At 44.9% G+C, this 17,211-nt stretch overlaps 1 protein-coding gene across 5 annotated transcripts in view; it reads right to left on the bottom strand.

Moving 5' to 3' along the window:
- The window catches only part of CPEB1 (cytoplasmic polyadenylation element binding protein 1), a 102,021-nt gene that overhangs the window by 18,040 nt on the left and 66,770 nt on the right, over window positions 1-17,211 (bottom strand). For 2 of the 5 annotated variants that reach the window (XM_029238215.1, XM_029238216.1), the window contains exons 1-2: window positions 8,740-8,905; window positions 8,185-8,373 (exon numbers count right to left, since the gene is read on the bottom strand). In XM_029238215.1, the coding sequence (XP_029094048.1) occupies window positions 8,185-8,338 (154 nt within the window). In that variant the 5' untranslated portion in view covers window positions 8,339-8,373; window positions 8,740-8,905. Of the gene's footprint in view, window positions 1-8,184; window positions 8,374-8,579; window positions 8,605-8,739; window positions 8,906-17,211 lie in introns of those variants that run through there. The other 3 variants (XM_029238214.1, XM_029238213.1, XM_029238217.1) reach the window with 2 other exon arrangements.

Here is a 17,211-nt window from a genome sequence, read left to right as displayed (position 1 = left end):
TCCACATGCTGCACATCTAGTATATGCCAGATACTGTGTCAGAAGCACTTTAGGTAAATAATCTTCCCTGCATCCTAAGAAGTGGGTATTATTACCCCATCTTAACAAAAGGAAACCAAGGCTTAAAGGGCAAGGGTTTGTAGTGAGTTTGTCAGCTAATTAATGACAGAGTGGGACCCAATTCTTTCTGATTCCTTGCTTTATTCCTTGGTAACACACCATTCCCTACTTTTTTTTTTTTTTAAATACTCAGGACTTCACATCTTCTTGTCTTCATGTTCTTGACACCTCTCTTTTGCTCAAATTCCTGTAAGACCATCAACTACAGACAAGCCATCTCGGGTTCCAGAGGTCAATACCTTGGGATCTAAATCATCCGGGTCTTAAAACTTCTCTAGGACCTTGCTGCTCCAGGAACTCATTAAAAATGTATCTTGGGCCCCACTCCAGACCTACTGAATCAGAACCTGCATTTTAACAAGATCCCCAGGAGATTTGTGTGCGCATTAAAGTCTGAGAGGCACTAATCTAGAAAAATCTGAGGCTTGCTACTTCAAGCTTCTAATCAGTCCCCTTACCACACCCCAGAACCTTTCGTATGTAATTATTTCCTTGACTTAAAAAACTGTAGGTTATTCAAATACAGCTCTTTACAGCACGATGGCAACTAATACACAGGAGGAAAAAAGAACGCAAGGTGGCTATGTAGGACATTTCCCAAAGAGTCTGATCTCTGAAACATGCCCCCCAACCCCCCCGACCCCCACCGGCGTGGGGAGGGGGTGCTGGAGGAGAGGAGAGAGGGAAAGAGACCTAACCAGGAACAAATAATTAATATTTAAAAAATTGGCATGGACTGTGATAATAATTTCAGGAAAAGTGACAGCCAGAAAGAAGCTGAACATTGTGAAAAACATTCAAGACAAGAACTCTGTAAGCTTATATCAAGCAAATACAAAGAGAGCGTGGGCCTACTGCCTGAAGCAGACAACTGCTAAGAGACAAAGGAGAGAAAAGTGCTATTAAGGGCACTATTGGGTCACCAGAGAAAACTGGAATATGAACAACAGTTTAATGAGAGTATTATATCAATTTTAAGTTGACTGAAGTTCATAGCTTTTGCTGTACATGAATGTACGTTAGAACATTATTCTTTATGGTACAGAAAGAAATTATAGAGAGAGATATACATATAGAGAGAGAATTGCAAATGATAAACCAAATGAGGTAAATGTCAACAACAGGAGAATCTGGATAAATGAAATACAAGTAACCTTTGTATAATTTTTATTTTGTATTTGTGACTTCTGTAAATTTGAAATTTCCGAACAAAAAAATTTTTTTAAGACCGAAGGAAAACCAGTCAATGCCCATTTGACTTTCTTCACCTTTTTCAAGGCAACTGATCCGACCAGAAAACAGAAATCAAGCACAACCAATAGGGACTAGAATCCCAGGGGAAAAACTGGTAACTGAGTACCTTTGGAGTCTCTACCTATAAGAGAAATCATCTTCTTTTAAACAAGCTTTTTAAAGCATCAGAAACACTTGCATAGATATTTGCAGACACACATAGGTACAAAGTTCTGCCTTCTCAACCAAGCACACCAAGGGCCATCCTTACCACCCGACTCCAGCGGTAATTAGCTCAACACCTGGCAGAAAGCAGGTGATCAACGCTTGCTGAATATGAATAGTACTGAAAGAAAGGGAGTATCGTATCCCTAGGAGCCAGTATGCTCACTGAGGCTACTCCCCTTCTATCAAGGTTATTCAATTTAAGGACACAGTGCTGACTGAGATGCAATTCAGAATTAGAGGGAAAAAACCTTAGTTCATCCCAGCCCAGCCCATCACCAAAACAAAGGTTGAAAGGAAAGTACTGTTACTTCCCATACCAAATTTGTGACAATATTCCTTCCACTAGTTTCAAATACTTTCTTCAAAGAGAACTAAACATATATAGATACAGGCTGAAGAGAGTCACTCTCCCTGGGATCCTCACAACCACTGAAATATACTTCTACATTCAAATACAAGGAGCAGGGAAGAGTATCCACTGAACACTAATTCCAACCACACAGGAGAACTGGAAAGGGGCAGTGCTGTCAGACAAACATGAAACATCAGAGTGTACCAGAATTAACACACCTGGGTCACATCAGCACCTCCACATCAGTTTCCTGCAAATATTAAATTGGAAGAGGCCAAGAATACAGGAGTCTGACTAGAAGATAACAGGGAAGACACGAAAACCTGTATCAAGAGGCCAAGGATTTTCTAGGTGGTTTGATAGTTTCTTCAACAACCCACAGAAGGAGCCAAGTTCTGGAAACTGTCACTCATGGTCAGATGCCCTACAGTGACCTGACTGTCCCTCTATATAGCCCAACCTCACAAAGGACCTGGCTATGTAGTTCTTTGAGTATCTACAGATCAAAGGGAGGAAAGCAGCAGAGACAGTGGGCTTCTTGGGAGGGCGGGACCTCGTTTCAAGAGACAGAGCCTGTCTTGCTCCCAGCTCAGCCCATGAGACTGTATTCCCCTATATAAGGCTGCTGAGTAAGGAGCATTGATTCCCACCAGCTGGGAATCAGGAGGGAAGGAGCAATCACTTCTTCCTAACTTGAGGTATAAAGTATACCTCCTGGGAAGACACACTCTTCAAGCCATATAACCCAAAATCCAGTGGAAGTGACAGGTTCCTTAGGCTGTAGGCCAGTGACCGATCTCAAACTACACTCCCCATCATGCGGCACAGAACTTCATCAAAGTCAGATGTCGAGTATTAACCTAGACGGACTAAGCGGGGGGAGAGTGTGGGAGAGAAGTCCCATAGTCCCTTTCAATGGTGGCCAAGGCCCTGACCTCTTTGCTCTGCTCCTACCTTGACCTCTACAACTCAGGGATCAAAGGAAGTCTGAGGTTTTACCAGGTGCCTCCAGCCCTGGTGGCCAAGTGTACGGCAAATCCTTATCTTCCAAAAGTGACTAAGAAAAACAGTATGCTCTCCCTGGAGCACAGGCACCCATCCCCACTCACATGCCGGCAGGAATCCGCATCAGCTACAGACAGTTCTAACGGAAGTCACGGGGAGAAGAGGACCTGGCAGAGGGTTCCAGCTCATTAATGCTACCTCAGAGGGTACAAGAGACCAAATCAGCAGTAATATTTTTAGACGGATTGTTAACTTTCTCCACTTTCACCCTTCTGTGCCAGCTCCTGTGGGTTTTACAGCTGAGTCACTGCTGGAATTTTCTGAAGCCTTCCCCAAGAGTACAAAGGCACCCAAGAGTGATGGCGGCAGCAGCAATGGCAGCAGGAGCCAGGCACCGGATGCCTGCACTGCAAGACACTGAGCCTGAGCTCGGCTCAGGGAGAGCCCAGGCCTGAGACATCACAGTCTGTCTAACAGGAGTAATCACGGGAAAAACCCAGACCAGGAGCCATTATTTCCAGCCCGAGACACAAGGCTGCACCTGGAACCCTTCTTCCCTATCCCAACCCTTGGTCCTGGGTTGCCTGCTCAAAATCTACCTAAAGGCATAAGAGGAGCACTCATTGCAGGTATAACGATGCTCTCTGCCTATGACCCCAACCCTGCAACTCTACAGCACACCCCAACTCAGGCGGTGATCCTGCGAGTCTGAACTCCCTCCACCAGCTCTGGATCCCACAGGTCCAAGGTGGTACCCGACATAGCCTTTCTCCCCGATCTTGATCACTGGACAAGTTTCATTAACCTGAAGAAGTGACATGCTCAAGTCCCACGTAAGGTCAGCAATACTCGGTCCCTGGACCCAACCACCTCAACTTCTTTCTCACCTAGGAGGTACCACGTTGTCACACTGCTCCTCAGGCCCCCCCTCCTCTCTGCACTAAAAGCTACTCTCCTCAGTAGACTACCTGACTCCGTGACAGAATTCATGCTCCGGTATATGAAAAAAACTTTCTGTAAATGCATCATCATGCCCTAAAAGCTATGAGGGCTCAGAGATACTGATCACTGAACCATCTGTCCGTCCAGATGATCAACACAAGTAGGAAGCAGAAGAGAAAGAGACTTTGTCTGAACTCTGTAGTGCAAACTTACCCGGAATTAACTCAGCACTCATCATTCACTCAGTAACTACTTACTAAAAAGACAGGAGCCAGGCTCTGTGCTACATACTGGGAATATAAGCAGTGAAGACTTGGACAGCTGAGGTAGATTTGCAGGAGAACTTGTTTGGGCCCAGAAGTCCATGTTCCACAGAGAAGGAACCCAACCCTACTTTGAACGTTGCCTCGGAAAGGTTATTTGGAAGTAGAGCAGCAGCAGAAGCAAAATGCTGAAGACTCCCCTCTCATCCCAGGCTGATTCAGCCTGCAGACCAATGGGGAGCCTGTAAGTGACAAAGCACAGGGAACATACTCTTCACTGGTTAGGGCAGAAATCAAAGAGGGTGAACAGGTTAATCTCCAAGGGACTTCTAAGGAGAGTGGGAGGAAACAGGACACGTCCTCTGGCATCCTTAGACTGAGCGTCTGGTCTGCCCACTGGGCTTCTGCACAAGGCCTTCATTAGGAGTCCTTGTTTCCAGGTCCCCTAAAGTAGGCTCTCAGTCACCCCACTTCCTGCTGAGTAATGCTGCATGCAAAAGAGTCACCGGGGGAAGGCAGGAACACAAATGCATCGGGGCGGGGGGGGGGGGGGGGCACAGCTGATGAGCTGAGACTCAGGGTGAAGAGGGAGTCAGAACTGTCTCGTGCCCTAGCCTTGAGGGACCCTCGGCAAAGGAAAACATCATGGCTGAACAGCCCTGGAGTTGTATATACAGAGATACCGTCCCGGAAGTGTTCTTGCTCAGCATGTTAGGGTTCTGCCCACAGGAACACAGGTGTGATAGGAAGCCTAAGAGGCTTGGAATCAAAAAAACCCAGGCTCGAATTCTGGTCGTTGTTTCACTTTTGGCACTTCACGAGCTCTGTGAGCATTATTTCCTCATCTTTCAGATAGGAACAATAATAGTACCCATTTCACAGGACTGTGAAAGCATTAAATCATGTGATATACTTCACATAGGAAGTAGTCGATAAATGGTGATTAGTCACTCTCTCTCCCCCATCCCAGGACACTGAGGATAGCTTTCATAGCCCTCCTGTTCCATTACAAGACTTAGGACACTGCAAGTAAGACAAAGGTAGCCCCAGACACATGTCACTGGGGTCACCTCTAACATTCATCTTGCCCTGATGGGAAGGAAGGCCTCCTTTCCCAGCGTGAGATGAGGCCTTAGGGGTAGGCAGAGTCTAGAAGGGAGGGACCTCACAGAGTACCACACCCAAACCAATGCTGGCCTTACAGGCACAACTCTCGAAAACAGATTACACCCCAGGGTCTTCCTGCAGGCCTCCCAGGCCAATGAAATCCATGTGGCAGAAGGACCTTAGCCCCTGGAGACAGGTCTCCATGTACCAGTCTCATGCTGAGAATCCAATGAAATGTTGCCCCAATGCCAAAAAAATCCTTCAGGGAGAAAATGAAAGCCCCCAAGCACAGCAACTATCATGCTGCATTTGGTATTCGTTCTCATCTATTTCCCCTTGATAGTTAAGGGGATTTTTAAAGGCAATAATTTTATTCGTTGATGTATCTTCAGTGCCTGGCACACCGCCAGTGCTCAAGTATTTGTTGAATGAATTTAGCCAAGATTTTTCAGGCAAGAGCCCTGCCATCTCCAACCTTGCCCCCTACACATTGCTGAAAACTTAAAAGAGTTGTGGAAAATGGTCAGATGTAAACCCATAGCCACATGGGGCAATATATCCCCCAGCAGGGCCAAGGAAGAAGCTTGCACCAGGTGCTCCATGCAGAGACAGCAAGCTACCAGGCTGTCTGCAATGATGACTCCCAGACCGTCCAGAGCTGTTGAAATACCTCCTCCCTCCCTGAAGAAACTGAGCTAGTTGGTCTTCAGATGGGGAGGCAGTGTAGGCACTGGAATGTGGGCTGCATGTTCCTGCATTGCTGGCAAGGGTGCAGCTGGCTGGTGGGAGGGCTGCTTCCTACTCCAGGAGGCGGCACCCTCATGTGGGCTTTCCAAGAAGGCCCAGAGCTCAGAGAAAGGAGAGAGATGGCCATCACCACAGCTCCCAAGGATAACGTGGGGGATCAGGGATGGCTGGGCCCTCAACCCTCGGAAAGGAAGACATACACACACTAACCCTGCCCTTGGCTAAGTCACACCTCTGGGGCAACTCTCTGGGTTCCCATGAATGCCAGGGCCACAGATTACAGGCCCTCCCTGATCCAAAAAATCATGTAGTATTTATTACCTAAGTGCTTGAGACAGAACATGGAGAAGTAAATCCATCCCCACTTCAGAGACAAATAACTACAAACAGGCCTTTCAGGTGGTGGGGAAACTGAGGGAATTATGGCTGGGCCCAAGCTATTTTTTTTTTTTTTTTTTTTTTAAACAGCCTAATTTCAGAATGACTTTCAAGGCCCTCTCCAAGCCCCAAGTTGGCCCCTCCTGCATTTCTATTTGTTATAATACATTTCAGAAGGACCCCTGCAGCTAAGAGAAACCAGAGCCAAAGAAGGGCCACACCCAACGTGATACCAGTGAGAGACACTGTCTTGGTCAAACACTGATCACCACAGACACGTGCCTGCCTCCTGGGTGGGCTCCCCTGTCTTTTGCTCAGATACAGCAGTGAGGGTGGGGACAAGGTCAGCTTCACAGGCCTCCCCCCCCCCCCCCCCCCGGCTGGCTTCGGAATACCACATAAAAGAAACTACCACTACCTCCAAGCCAAGATCTCCGGGCACAGGATACCAAACAGTGACACCACACTTCCCAGCCCAGGGAAAAACCTGAGTCAGCTAAAGGCTGGTACTTCAAGAAATTCTACCTCAACTCAGAGGTAGTTACTTAAGGTGAAGCTCTTCCCCACCTGCAGCCAAATAAAAAAAATCCACCCTCTACCCCCAATCAGATGGGATTTACCAAAAAACCGGGCATTAAAATGCCAACAGACACAACAGTCCCAGGCTCTGCAAAGCATTCTAAAAAAAGACCTGCGCCAAACAGGGTGGAGGCCAGAGAAATCAACAAGACAGCACCTTGCTGCCATGACTGCCAGCTTCTGGAGATGGGAGGCAAGGAAGGATGGCAGGCTCTGTGAACCCCACTGTCAGCACCAACAGCAAATGGCCGCCCCCACCCCCCCTTTCCATCTTTTTAAAGTACCTGCTGCCAATATTCCTTTTATTAAGGTGTAATTTACATAAAGCACAATACATAGATTTTTATGTATAGTTACAGTATTTCTTAAGTTCACATTTCTTCCTGAACACTCCAAGCCTTGCATCTGGCCAACCCTCCCCCTTGAACCACAGGAGGGAAATAAACGGGCAATGGGAAGGTCTGAGCAGAAGCAGTTCAAGGGGTTGCCAAGAAGCCCCTTCAACTTGACCCCATCGAATCCTTCCAAGGTGACAAGGGATCCTAAAGAGGCGTGGTTCTTCCTTCATCTACTTGGTCACCCTTAACACAAAGAAAGAAAGAAAGGAAAAAAAAGCCTCCGCAGCTGAGAGTTACTCCACCCCACTTACCCTGCTAACCCCTTTCCAGGATCAATGCTCTAAACCTTAGGTGAAGCCAATTCCAATACCCCAGTATTACCCAGCCTCACTTACGGTTAAAATTCTTCCCTTGCCATGATTCAGGGACCACCCATCCTTCACACATAGCTCCCTAGTTTTAAAAGCCACTGAGAAATAGAATCTGGACATCCAGTAATCAGCCCCTTAAGTCCCCTCCCCCACCTTAAAAGTGTTTTGCTTCATCATCTCCAAGACAGGCCTGGGCACTAGGGGGTTAGCTGGATCTTTTCTGCATAAGACTGTCACCTTGTGGACCCTTCTCGGGGCCACCTCAGGTACAGACTAACAACTCCAGGGAATTTATCAGGGTAAGTGGAAAAGCCATGCCTGCTTTTACAAGCAACCATCTGTCCTGCCACACTCACAGCCAGCATTTCCATCTTTTGCAAAACAGCTCCATGTTGTATGGGGAGGGGGGGGGAGATGCAAAGGTGAACAGAACAACTGTTGCTGTGGATATCTTCACTCACTACCCCACATACACCACCACCACCACCCCCCCCCAAGCCAACTCATTTTCTGGCACTCACCTGAGTGTGTGCTGCTCTGGGCTGAAGAATCTGAGTCCTGGGTGCTCCAGGGTCGGTCCCAGCCTGTGAGACTGAGGGACTGCAGGCCAAGGCACAAGTCATTTGCATCTGGGAGGCCACGGGAAGAATCTTGCGCAGAGGTGGGGAAAAGCATCCTGCTTGTAACTGTTTCTTCAGAGTCCTGGAAGTCTGCTTTGGACAGGAGGACAGCAGAACCCCAGAGTTAAGGGCTGTTTTCCCCAGTATTATCAACAATAAATAATATTAATAATAGTTTCCTTAGGCTCAAGGACCAGACATCCAAGCTGGCTGGATGCTGCAGCCGCTGCCTCTGCACTTTTGGGGGTATTAGAGCAAGAGCAGTTGCCATACAGCCCCCCTCCCCACATACACACCCCTATCCCGTCTGCATTACAGACTGGGCCAGCATGTGATCAGGCTGCTGATGCTTCCCGCTGCCAGTGACATCAGCCGGCTGAGCCGTGCAACAGAGAGCGGCATCATCCCTCACAGAACGGGGGAGGAGCAGGAGGGGACGACAGGGAGGAGACTTGCCTCCCAGGGAAAAGACAGCACAACAGCCACTTGGAACAGTCCGGGTGCAGGGCCGGTAAGTCAGGGTTGCGAGGCAGCGCCCTCCGGTCTACAGCAATAGTGGCCAAGCGGCCCTCAGGCACAACTGAAGTCCTCTCTGCCGGCAGCAAAGCCAAAGCAGCAGACTGCCTGCTTGTGTAGCTCTGCCCTCCTGCCCCTCCCTTTCCCTCCCTCTGCTCTCCACCCCCCAAACCCAAAAACACTCTAGTCCTGGACTCTCTCCAGCTGCTTGCTCAAGCCCTGGTTTTGCAGCCCGATGCAAAGCTTCACAATTCTGCTAGCAAAAATCTATGTGCTCCAAGTGGCCCCTGAGCAGTACCCTGACACAGCAGTGTTTACCACTGAGGATGGGACAACCTTCAGAAAAACACTGTACGCTCGGACCCTGGGGAACAACACTTGGTGCTCCAGGCTTGTCAGGAGCAGCTGATCAGAGAAAGGGGGTCAGCTTCTGCAGGGGGAGGGGGAGTCACTGGGCAACCCACATGCCAGAGTAAGATCTGTCCTGACTAGGATACTCCCTGTTCCCAAGTTCCCTCACCCCAGAAAGGATGGGCATCAATCACGAGCAGATACAGCAGGACCAGCTCCTCCCTCCTGCAAGTGTAGGTACAGACTGAGGAAACACTCCCAAAACAGTGTCTGACAGACCAAAATAAGAGAAACAGTCTCAGAAGCAGGATTATGCCTTATCAGAAACCCCACGTGCAGGAGTTCACATCACCTGGCTCTGTCAGTACTGTTTCTCTTGCTTTTCCAGAAGCACTCAGGATACACTGGCCAGCTGTAAGGATCACTGATGCCTCTGGCTGCCCAGGCCCCCTCTCAGGGGTGCTGCCCAGGACCAAAGCCCTATTTCGGTGACCACTCACAGCTCCAGCACCAAGTCCAGCTCTGCCCAGAGCTTCTGGAAACTGCCATTTCCTGTCTGCCAACATACTCTCCTGCATCAGTCCTTTTCCAACATGCCCTCCGGTCACAAGGCTTCTTCCTCAGAAAGGAGGGTAAAGTGAAGGTCCCAGCTTCAGCAAGCAGGCTGCTCGCACCTAGACCAGGTAGGCAGCACTCCACCCTGCTTGTTTTCCCATGTTACAAGAAGAAGTAACCAGATACGGGAAGCATGCCCACCTGGGACCGCCCAGCACAGGGTTACGAAGTGGGCAGAGTGGAGGATAATGCTGTTATCCACAGGAACAGCTGGCCAGAGCCTCCTGAGTATACCCTTCTGTCCACAGGCACTCAGGCATAGCCTAGAGGGGGAAAATGGCCAGTCTGTGGGAGGGACTCCTCCCCTTGGTTTTTTTTTTTTTTTTTTTTTTTTTAAGAGCTTTGCTGCTGTGTCATCCATCCACATTATTCCTGTCTGGCTGTAGATACTCTGCTTGCTCCCTGTCTGTGTCTATCAAAGCCTTCTTCACCACTGCACAGGCTGAGCAAGAACTCACCCATGCTGGTGTTGCCCCCACCCCAGACCACTCCCTCCTGCTTCTCTGTCCACCCTTCCCCTAAGCTAAGGATATACTTTAAAAATAATCCGTATGTATTAATTATAAAAACACAATGCTTCCTTTAGAAAATCCATATTTAAGTACCTATTCCCCACCTACACCAGCTATCTACGTAGTCCCTTCCATCACAATGTGAGCGCACCTACAACTAGAAGCAATCGGCCCTCCCTTCCCCATCTAAAATCAGGGCATTTGTGGATATGGGCACCCTCATGCCCCAGGCAGAGAGAATCTAATCAACTGCACTCTTGCTACCCAAACTACAGTGTGGCAGACCAGCAATATCAGCATCACTAGGTGCTTGTTATAAACACAGAATCTCAGACTCCACTTGAGACCCATGGACTTGATCTACATTTTAACAAGACTCCCAGTTGATATTAGATGCACATAAAAGTTTGAGTAGCACTGATCTATACAACTACCATGAACTTCCAAACCCAAGCAGAAAGACCCCAGGCCTGAGCAGCACATCAGTTTAAGTCCATTTAGAAACAAATGGCTATAAGCATCTAGGAGCCTGGACATCTAAATACAGTGTAACTCTCTCCCTTTAATCCCAGCATTCCCACTAAGACATCACCTTTTTATCTTTATCCAGACATTCTCCATTCCACTGTTTCTTTTAGGTAAAGGCTTGCACTACCATTGTAGGATTCTTTCACTAGTTCCTCAAATTAATAGAAGACCCTGTTAACCCCTTGGTGTGGCAGGCTGGGAAAAATTAAGTCGCTTTAAAAGTCTGATAGAGCTTGCTTTACTCACCAGGTCTGCCACCGTGTGATCTCGGTCAAGTTACTAAACCTTTCTGAGCATCTTTTCATCTGTAAAGCGGCCACAGCAGCCACCTTTCAGGTGTTTTGCAAGGATTACATAAAGCATTTGGTACAGTGTCTGGCACAAAGTATTTTATCAGTATGTTGCTTTTAGTAGGTGACCATGTAAGTTATCATCCAAACGAAGGCACTTTTGAGAGAGAAAGGGGGCAAATATTGATCATCATACCAGGACAGCAAGCTTGAACAGAGACAGTCCTAGGTGAACGGGTGGGCATGATCACTCTTATCTGCGGCCATTTGTGTTCAAAGACATTTTACCCCAAAAAGCCTCTTTTCTAATGGCTTCCTGATCCCAGCTCTCCAAACATGCCCGTTCTGTTCTACCTCTTCAATCTACATTGACAGAAAGTCTAAGAAGTTAACTGTCAACACAGGATAACATTCAGTAAGTTGAAAGGTCTGAAACACAAAGCCTGATTTTACTAAGTAAAGCCCATCTTTGCTTCTCAAACTCACACCTGATGCTGGACAGGAACTTGACCCTTTTTATTGGAGGATATTCTTTATAACCTTTAGCCAAGCACACACTAGACACTCCGAAGATACTAAAAACTGGGAACGAGGACATGATGAAGTGAGACTTCTCCTTCTAAGGCTATCTACTTGAATAATGTCTCAGCTTAAATGCTTTCTACATCAACCCTAGCCCTAGCCCTACAAGTTTCTCTATCAGTACCTACACAACATTTCCGATTTAAGTTTCTTAATTTGATTCAAAAATTTAAAAGCATCTCCCTTTGAAAATATCAGTTATCTTCTTTATAGTTAATCTCTCAAACTTCTTAGCAACTGGACAGCTCATGGAAACAAGTAAACTGACCCAAAGTCCAAAGTTTGCCACAGCCTAAAATACAGTAACCCCTGGCAGACTCAAAATGCAGAGGTGACCCAGGGGCTCTGGCTCTAGGGCTCAGAGTAGTATAGCCTCAACTCGAATCATTTCCATCCTCAGCAATAAGAACATGTCTGTCCTCTGATGACTCCTCTGCCAACAAAACTTAGCACGAAGCTGCTCAGGGTTCTCTGCAGCTATCATTCTTGAGCATCTGCCAAGTAGGGAAGTGAAACAAGAAAAGAGCAGTGAGCCCCCATTTATGAAACCATTAAGTCAGGTTCCACTGTATAAAGGTAGATGGTGGCTGCAAGAAGTCTGTTGAGGCCCCTGGGAAACCAGAGATGGCTTCACACAGCAGATGCATCAAGAGCTGATCCTCGGCAGAAAGGGACCTGGTTCGGAGGAGGTAATAGGGGAGAAGGTAATAAGCAACGTGTGTTTGGGCTAGCCAAGCCAGGAAGAACTGAGGCTGGAATATCAAACTGATGCTCAGGCATGCAGTGAAAAATCTCTGTACACTCTTAAACAAGAAATAATGTGGTAGAGGGCCCAAGATGAACCAGAGATCCAAGCTAGGGAGGCCAGCCAGGGAGGTAAGGGATGAGAGGAAAGAGAAGGAAGAAGACGGCAGAACAGCTGGATAAGGAGGGAAGAGGAGGAGCCGGGGAGCAGGGTAACATGTTAAATGACATAAAGCAGACTACAAAGTTGCATCTATATCATGATTACATAACTGTGTGAAAATCTTGTATGTTGACAGATGATGCTGGTAAAGGAATACAGAAAAATACAAACAGTTCATGTGTGAGGGTAGCAGGCTGCTAGTGGATTTATTGTCCTTTAGTTATTGCACAAACTGTACAACGAAAGCTGTCTTCTCCTTTCTTTCTCTTTAGGCGTTCAACAAGCGCACTGTTTACAATTTGTACAGCAACCACACTTGAAATCTTTTACAAAATCTCAACTTCATCCCCAAATTCCAGTCCCTGGGAATAGCAAAGGACACTGAATCACTTGTCCCCATTAAATTTCTTTTAAATAACTGACCTTACAGTCTGTTGAGGCTACTTAAATCAACGATATATGGTTCCTGAAGTTTTAAAAAGCCCATAAAGTAGCATTTCTAAGAATGTATTTCTAAAAAGACTGTTTGAAGGACTATTCCCCTGCCCCCACACCACCAACTCAAGAAAACAGAAATGATTCTAAAAATCCATTTTGACAATCTAAAGAGAAAGAGCCAACATGCAAGAAGTCAGACATCTGCCACGATCATGTCAACTGTTGTGTGCACTGGGGCCCTTAACCACTCACACCAGGGGGACTGAACGTTTCCCTAAAGCAGTACTTCTCAGACTTTCATGGGCACAGGAATGACTTGGGAATCTTTACAACACTGACTCTAACTCAGTGGGTGTGGGTCAGGTCCCAGAATCTGCATTCTTAACCTACTCCCAAGTGATATCCTACACTACTGGTTTGCTGAGCACACTTTGAGCATTAAGAGTTCAAAATGGTCTTCCTACTCCAGACTCTCTCTTCCAGGTAATTCATCCCATTCTTACACAACACCCCCTCTTCATGGTGTTCATTCTCCTAAACAAGTGCCTTCAACGGCTCCCTGTAGCCTCTCAGACCAAAGCCAATCTCCAGGCTTACTAACTTTCTCTCACACTATTCATCAAACTTTAAAGGCTGAACTTGAGTCAATCACAACTCCCTGGAAGTTCACACTCTAAGAGAACCATGTACTGTTAACCTGTGTGTTAGTAACAGTAGTTCAGAAGAGAGGGAATGCACGATGCCTAGGATGTTCAAAGAAAGCTTCCTTATAATTTCAGCTATACTTTAACCACATCACAGATTAAGGTATGAGAGAATATTAGGTTTACTTTGTACTTCCCACCATAAAAATATGATCATTGGCTCATTTTAGTCTCAACCACATTAATGATCTTCAAATGAATTCTGTAATTTATTTCAAAGCCATTTCTATAACGTTTCTGAAAATAAATATTAACAATGTTTAGATTTTAAAATGGCATATACCATGTTTACATACTGGAAAATTCAATTTTTTTTTTTTTTTTTTGTGATACGTGGGCCTCTCACTGTTGTGGCCTCTCCCGTTGCGGAGCACAGGCTCCGGACGCGCAGGCTCAGCGGCCATGGCTCACGGGCCCAGCCGCTGCATGGCACGTGGGATCTTCCCGGACCGGGGCACGAACCTGTGTCCCCTGCACTGGCAGGCAGACTCTCAACCACTGCGCCACCAGGGAAGCCCTCAATATTATTAAAAAGTCATTTCCCACCAAACTGATCCACATACTCAATGCAACCCCAGTAATATACACGCCTTCAAGCAATTCAGTGAGGACATTTCTAACAAATGGTGCTGGAACAGCCAAATACCCATATGCGGGGGGGGGGGGGCGGAAATGAACCTTGACCCCCTACCTCACACCATTTACAAACATTAATTTAATATTAATCAGAGAGACCTAAAAGTAAAAGTTTTAACTTTTTAAAGCTTCTCTAAGAAAATACAGACTATCTTTCTGACCTGGGGTGGGGGGGCCAGGGGGATGCATAGCAATGTTTCTTACAGAGGACACAGAGAGCAACGATCATTACAGAAAGTTTTGATACGCTGGACTTATCAAAATTAAAAACGTCTGCTCGTCAAGACACCATTAAGAAAATAATTAAGTAACCTACAAAATGGTAGCAAGTATCTGCAACCATACCTGACAAATGGCTAGTATGTGGAGTGTATAAGAAATATTAACAACTCAAAAGTAAAAGAAAAAAACAATTTTTAAAAGGGCAGACAAATCTTCAAAAGGCATTTCACACAAAAATACAGAACTGGACAGTAAGCACTAGAAAAAATGCTCAGTATCATTAGTCATCAAAGAAATGCAAATTAAACCACAATGAGAAACTACTACATACCCACCAGATGGCTAAAATTAAAAAGACTGCTCCACAGTTTGCCAACATTTGGTGTTGCCGATCAGAACTTCCATATATTATTTTATGATGGTACAATCACTTTTGAAAAAGCTCTGCCAATTTCTTATACAATTACACATATACTATCCTATGACCCAGAAATTCTACTCCTAGGTATTGAACTAAGAGGAATGCAAGCGTATGTCTACAAAAAGACCTGTACGTCAATGGTGACAGCAACTTTATGCATAATCACCCAAACCTGGAATGAATCCAAGTGACCATTAACAGAAGAATAAAATGTGGTGTATACATACATATACTAGAAATTACTCAGCAATAAAAAAGAATAGACTATTGATACATACACCAACATGGATGAATCTCAATTACTCTGAGCGAAATAAATATGACAAAATGTTGACTGCAGAGTCTAGGTGATGGGTATTATGGGTGTTCACTTTATAATTCATTCATGTTTTCTGTATGCTTGAAAATGTTCAAAGTAAAATGTTGGGGGAAAATGAAGTTAGACTTTTTATGACTAAAAGCAGTAATTGGTTTGATGATAAAAACCAACTACCAACTTCATTAAATTAGATTTTATGGTTGACATTTTCCATAAACAGAACGAGTTAAGATCTACAGACCCAAGGTTTTTGACAAAACATAAAGCAAGTGATAAGATAAAAAGTATTTTAAGGGAATTCCCTGGCGGTCCAGTGGTCAGGACTCCACACTTTCACTGCCGAGGGCCTGGGTTCAATCCCTGGTCGGGGAACTAAGATCCCGCAAGCCACACGGCACAGCCAAAAAAAAAAAAAAAAAAAAAAAAGCATTTAAAAACACTGTATTCGTAAGGGCATATTTTTTAACTTAACAGCATTTTAATTTTCTCAATCCTTCAGGTAATGAGTTAAACAGGTCTCTAAGTGAAAGAAAAACATAGTCATCTGAAATCTCCATAAGCATTCTTGGTATACTGCCAAAAACTGAGAAATTCAATGACTGATGCCTCAGGTAACAAATCTTTTCACAACTTAGATGGTTTCCAGTTCCTTCTTTTCAACAAATATGAAGGAGTGAATGGAACTGCTGGCAAGTAAATGACTAAAAATAATGATAGATGACTGATTTTTTGCATACAGGTCAAGGAGTTCAAACAACTGAATGACACTGCTCTATAACAATACCTTCATTTCCCATCTACTTATTTATGTGAACAAGTTTACTCAGTAGGGCACAGATCTATAAAAACAGAAAAGAGGAGTGTATTCGGTGTTGAAAATGCTGAGTCATTCTGGCAATAAGTGAGTCATCCAAAATTACATGAGTTATAAAAACGCCTCATTTCTCTCATTAAAAAGCATTTCCAATAAACAATAAAGTCCTAATCAATTGTCCTAGCAATCAATGGCCACAGCAATCCAAAACACTTACAGCCTTTTAGTCACAGGAAATAATTTAAATTTTCAATTTATGTAGTTTTTGTTGCAGAGAAGTGTAACACGTGATCAACAGAAGACTAAACTGTAAAACATTTCATTAGTATAATGTTCTGTGGGAGAAGTAGACTAGAAATACAAGTAAAGGAGAAAAGGAATAATGAGAAATTTCCCACTTTAATTAGTTAAAGAGCTTTAACTTTAATTAAAGAGCTAATTTACAGTTTTTTAAACAGATAATAGGGATAAAAATCTCTACAAATTTTGATTCCACTGGATACATCTTTCGATGAAATTTCAGATACCAAGTTAAATGTGCAAGGAGTACACTGTATTTTTTAAAATGTTTTTTATTGTGGTAAAATATATCTAACATAAAATTTTACCATTATAACCATTTTAAAGTGTTCAATTTGGAGGCATTAAGTACATTCACATTTTTGTGCACCTATTACCACTAACCATTGCCACACCTTTTTCATCTCAAATTAAAACTCTGTGCCCATTAAATACTAACTCCTCACTAACTCTTTCCCCAGTCTCTGGTAGCCATTTTCTGCCTCTGAATTCCATTATTTCAGGTACCTCCAAGAAGTGAAGTCATGCAATATTTGTCTATTGCGTCTGGCGTATTTCGCTTAGCAGAATATCTTCAAGGTTTATCCATACTGTAGCATGTATCAAATTTTCCTTCCTTTTTAAGGATGAATAATATTCCACTGGATGTATGTACCACATTTTGTTTATCCATTTATCTGTCCATGGACATTTGGGCCATTTCTTTCCACCTTTTGGCTACTGTGAATGAATAGTACTGCTATGAATATCAGTGTACAAATATGTGTTCCCGT

Source organism: Monodon monoceros, unplaced genomic scaffold (assembly GCF_005190385.1).
Source record: "Monodon monoceros isolate NGI ecotype Baffin Bay Population unplaced genomic scaffold, NGI_Narwhal_1 Super_Scaffold_21, whole genome shotgun sequence".
Taxonomy (NCBI): Eukaryota; Metazoa; Chordata; class Mammalia; order Artiodactyla; family Monodontidae; genus Monodon; species Monodon monoceros.
Note: the sequence above shows the minus strand (reverse complement) of the source record. Positions and strands in the feature narration are given on the sequence as shown.